The 5,366-nt window shown below is 49.1% G+C and overlaps 1 protein-coding gene across 1 annotated transcript in view; it reads left to right on the top strand.

Moving 5' to 3' along the window:
* Positions 1-5,074, top strand: part of LOC122547651 (potassium channel subfamily K member 2-like) — a gene marked incomplete at its 3' end in the record, with an annotated part of 13,610 nt that extends 8,536 nt beyond the window's left edge. Inside the window, exon 4 of the mRNA XM_043686248.1 lies at positions 5,025-5,074. Coding sequence (XP_043542183.1) covers positions 5,025-5,074 — 50 coding nt within the window. The remainder of the gene's footprint in view (positions 1-5,024) is intronic.
* Between the last annotated feature and the right edge of the window lie 292 nt (positions 5,075-5,366).

The raw sequence follows: 5,366 nt of genomic DNA, 5'->3' as shown, positions 1-5,366 counted from the left end.
GGTGAATTGGCCATGCTAAATTGCCCGTAGTGTTAGGTTAAAGGTGTAAATGTAGGGGCATGGGTGGGTTGCGCTTCGGTGGGTCGGTGTGGACTTGTTGGGCCGAAAGGCCTGCTTCCACACTGTAAGTAATCTAATCTAATCTAATCACTCTCCTTCCTAATAACGTGCCACCTTTGGGTTTTTTTTTCCCAGTCCCAGCGGGCAGGTTCACTTCTCTGCAACAGCTTCCTGCCCCCCACCACCTCACGCAACCCTCCTGTATCCCGCGCGTCCCCGTCACTTCACAACTTACTGGTCGCGTTATTTACGGAACCGACCGACCGCTGAGGATTCCCCTCTCCGCGTTCTTTGGGGGGGGGAGGGGGATAACCCCCACCTGCCCCCTTGAGGTTTGGGGGGAGACGGAAATCCGAACTTAGCGGAAACTCGCAAAGCGGTTCCTGGAACTGTGCCAAGGTGGGGAGTGTTACCCAGCCCCTGTGGTGCCCGTCGACAAGCCTCCTCCTCTGTGGACTGGGTCTTTGAGGCCATTCGGTCCAGACTGGTGAAGGATATCAGCACACCGCTCTCAGCAAGGAGAGACTTTTAACTTAACTTAAGATGTAGTTTGTTGCTCCTGATGAAGAGTTACCTGGACCTGAAATGTTAGCTCCCTCTCTCTCCAGGGATGCTGCCTGACCCGCTGGGATTTCCAGTATTGGTTGGACTCCAGCATCTGTAGTAACTTGGCTCTAACACTCTCCTAAGCCAGCGCTGAGACCTCAGACCCCACCAGCTTCCCGATTCAAGCTCCTCTATTCACACTCTAAGACTGTACACCGTCCGCTTGAACGGGTGGGGCTGAGATGGCAGAACGCTGCGCCGCAGAAGGACCTGGCGTCCCCCGATTCAATTCTCTACGGTGTGGGAACAGGCCATTCGGCCCAGCACACCGACCCCTCCGAAGAGTAACCCACCCAGACCCATTTCCCTCTGACTAATGCAGCTAGCACCCTGGGCAATTTAGCGTGGCCCGTTCACCTTTTGGAGACACAGGGACTGTGTGCAAACTCCACACAGACAGTCGCCCTGAGGCTGGAATCGAACCCTGGTCCCCAGCGCACAGTGATAGCCACCGTGCCACCTTCAATAATATCTCTAACATTATTTCCCCTCAGAACGTGTACAGGATTTTTTTTCCTGCAGGTTTTTAACCCCACAGTTAGACATTCAGTTAGAGAGCAGCAATTGTATTTGTCACTACCCTGTCTCTCGCTAAGCCCCACAGACTCACAACCTTTCCAGAACACATTCTCCTCGGAGAGAGGAAAAGCACTGCCGGTGCTGGAGGTGAGAGTTGAAGAGTGCGGTGCTGGAAAAGCGCAGCAGGTCAGGCAGCATCCGAGGAGCAGGAGAATCGACGTTTCGGGCACCGGCCTTTGACCTCTCCTGCTGCTCGGATGCGGCCTGACCTGCTGCGCTTTTCCAGCGCCGCACTCTTTGACCCACGTTCCCTTCGGAGAATTGGCAATCTCAGTTCTGGGAGCCATTTCTCCACCTTTGACCTCACCGGGGCACGTTGTCCTGGCTAAAACCCAGTAGTTTAGTCTGTCTGCACCACTTTGATTTCCCTGTTGCAGAGGAAGCCTTCCCCACTAACGTAGCCCCCTGCAACACCTCCCCGGGAATATCCGTTAAAAAAAGCGTCTGCCCCGCTCAAACAAGAACTACTCTTCCTTCGGAGGTATCCTGGGATTTCCAGAACAAGCCGATTTCACCTTTTCGACCGTATCCTGAATCCGAGGACGTCGGTCTGGTTTCTCTCAGTTTGACGGACACTCCTTAACCTCACTCTGCGTCTTTTCCGGCCTTGAACGAGACCCTGTCCCTGGGGGATCGCTGCTGGCTTTGCATCTGCTGCGTCTCTGGGCTTGGCCATTTAGTGTGCAGGGCAACAAGGGAATCGAGACGTTGCTCGTGGGTTTGGAGTCTTTGGATGGCAACCTCAAATTTCTGCGATCTGTAGTTAAACGTGCCTCAGAGAGTTCCAAAGAGATGCACTGCGTGTTCCTGTCTCCGTATGAACAGCCATTTTGTTCAGTTTTGTCTCGGTTGGCTCATTGACATTCAGGAAGGGAAGGACGTTCTGTTAACCTTGAGTAGTTCCTGTACTCAGAGAGGAGTCGGGGCATGAAACACGTTGCTTGCAATTGTAGTAGACTCGCCAAGTTTAAGGGCTTTTAAATGGTCACTGGATAAACACACAGATGAAAGTGGAATTGTGTAGTTAGATGGGCTTCAGATTGGTTTGATCTGGAATGTTCTATGACTATTCCTGTTGGGCACATGAAGCAATGACAGCAACACGTACCATCTGAAACTGATTGGGTTTTTTTTTCTGTTATTAGTTCAGGAAGCCTCATGAAATATTTTTAGTGCTGGTCCTCTTGAGCAGTTGGTTGTCAACAGTTTCTTCCTGGACGCGGAGGAGTGCTCAGTGGACCGAGCGGGATTATCGCTGAGTCGTAAATCTAGGGATCCGGGGTAATAGGGAACCTGGAGTCAAATCCCACTATGGTGAAATCTGACTTCCGTAACAGTCGAGAATAGCCGTGAAGACAGTGTTCGTAGAATGCTACCGTGTGGAAACAGGCCCTTCGGCCCAACACGTCCACACCGACCCTCCGAAGAGTAACCCACCCAGACCCATTTCCCTCTGACTCCACATTTACCCCTGACTAACCTACACATCCCTGGACACTATGGGACAATATAGCACGGCCAATCCACCCTAACCTGCACATCGCTGGGCACTATGGGACAATTCAGCACGGCCAATCCACCCTAACCTGCACATCTTTGGACTGTGGGAGGAAACCGGAGCACCCGGAGGAAACCCACACAGACACGGGGGGAGAACGTGCAAACTCCACACAGACAGTCGCCCGAGGCTGGGATCGAACCCGGGTCCCTGGCACAGGAAGGCAGCAGTGCTAACCACTGGGCCACTGTTGGGAGAAACACCAATCTGGGTCACTAATGTCCTTTAGGAATGGAAACTGCCAACCTTCCCTGGTCTGGGCCTACATGTGACTCCAGAGTCACAGCAACATGGTGGACTCTCCCGTGGGCAATAAATGGCGAATCCCCTCTTGAATGAATAAAAAGTTCTTTTCTTGGAGCACAATGATTGCCTCCCACTATCTTAATGCTGTTGATGCTTACAGCCTCAAAAGGGAGGTACATGGTCAGCCCTGTTGTATTTCTGGTGTTATGGAGTTGCTTCTGATCTTGAGAGTTAGTCCACCCAGGGATGTAGTTTCATCTCTGTAGGCTGTAACCTCTGTTCCTTCAGCCACGGTATTTGATCTGATAGATAGCAACACTCGCCCCTGTATCGAGCATAAAGTTAATGAGGTGCCCATCGATGTAACTAACTTAAACTTGAGATCATTGACTCTCAACTTGCCCTCAATAGTGTGTTGGGTATTTTCTTGACTACTGTTGGCTGTGTTGTGTTATCATCATTGCCTTTTGACTTTTTGCTGCTCTGACTGTCCTAACTCTGCACATTTTCTGAGTACATTTGGATTTGTAGCAGAGCTGGGCATTGTTTCTGCCTGTGAGGACATTATCTTTGTTCCACAGTGCTATAGATCTGTCATGCATATCTTTAAAGTGTTGTACCTTTTAAAGCAGATAGATTCTATTGCTCCCCCCCCCATGGTAAAGTTGTCTTTCTCCTCTCACAATTCCCCTGACAAAAGAGCCATGGCCCGAAAACTTGTGATTTCAAATAAACCTGTTGGACTATAACCTGGTGTTGTGTGACTTCCGACCTTGTCCGAAACTGTCCAACACTGGCATGTCCGCATACAATTTATCTGTGAGTCTTCCTGGTTTCTGTTTCTGGAATAATTGTAAAAGCTTTCTCCAAGGCTAAATCTTCTTTAGATTGTAATAGATCTGACAAAGATTCATCACTGTTGTCAAAAAAATGGTTCCCTTCGGAATTCTGATTTCAAAGCTCAATTGTCACACTTTTCCACTGATTCATTAATGAAAGTATCTATGGATTCCTCTTCCATCAATTTTTACTCCTTCAAGAATTTTAGTTCAAAGTAATAATTAACAGCTTGAATGTATCTCTGCCTTCTTCTATTGTTTGGGAGTTTATAACATCATCATCTGTGGGACTGATCAAATGCAATAGTGTATTTACGTGTTCATTGCGAATTTTGAAGCAATCCTGTATTTTAAGAACTGTTTTCTCCAAGATGTCCAACCTTGTGTTTTGCTTGACCCATCTCTGACAATTAAGACATCAAGACGGCACTATTTCTCATGCTGTTTTCTTCCTAACATGCTTATTTATTTTTCTTCACTTTAAAGTTGTTTTAAATCTACAGAGTCTCGATACTGGTTGCAATCTGCTGGCTTTTAACTTATTAATCGTGTAGTATAGTTACTTACTGTGCTGACAAGGATTGATAATTCTGCAGTTTGCAATGCTGCCTGCTTCCCCTTGTTTTAAGCTCAATTACTTGTTCCTTCTAATAAAGTTTCCAATTCTGTATTCTGGCCATGCGAGTGTAGAGTATTCCAAAGCTTTCGTTTCTGTTGGAGAGAGAGAGAGACGCTGTATCTCTGCGTTGCTCGCTGGGGATTTTCCCACCTCACTTTGCGATCAAAATGGTGGCATCCTGAGGGCAAAATGGAGGCCTTCCCACCGACGGCCACCTCGATGGAAGTTGCCCACTTCTTCCGGGGGAGGGGGGGGGGGGGTTTGGGGCAAAGCGGGTGCTTTCCCACCCTCCCGCAGCCTAACACTGGGCGCACGTCCATTTCGCAGATTTTTAGGGGCAGGCTGTTGCAGTCTTGATTAATTCTCTCGCCAAATCCAGGCCACCCAACGTTATCGCCGTCTCAAAATTCTTCCAATCAGCGTCTTAGATTTTGTCTTTTCAGTCCCTTTTTACACCTGATCAGCCCAGATGCTCTGTCCTTAATTCACGTAATGATCATTGACTTTACTCCTGTAGCTACGCCTCTTGGTGCCCTCCAGCGATGGCGTTGGCGCTCGCTACAACCGGTAAGTGCCCTGTTATTTTTACTTCTACCCCCCGTCTTCAGTGCCGCCAACTTTCGCCCCCTTACCCCAATCTATAGGGACTCTTCCGAAGACCTTTATTGTCAGAATACTGAAGTGCTTGCTTCATTGCGGACCCTCAACTTAGAATACCCACAGTGCAGGTAGAGGCCATTGGGCCCATCGGGCCTGCACCGATTTGCTGGAGAAAATCCCACCCTATCACCAGAGCCCCTCACCTGCACACTGCAGAAGAATTTAATCATGGCCAATCCACCCTAACCTGCACATCCCT

Source organism: Chiloscyllium plagiosum, unplaced genomic scaffold (assembly GCF_004010195.1).
Source record: "Chiloscyllium plagiosum isolate BGI_BamShark_2017 unplaced genomic scaffold, ASM401019v2 scaf_3400, whole genome shotgun sequence".
Classification (NCBI taxonomy): Eukaryota; Metazoa; Chordata; class Chondrichthyes; order Orectolobiformes; family Hemiscylliidae; genus Chiloscyllium; species Chiloscyllium plagiosum.
Note: the sequence above shows the minus strand (reverse complement) of the source record. Positions and strands in the feature narration are given on the sequence as shown.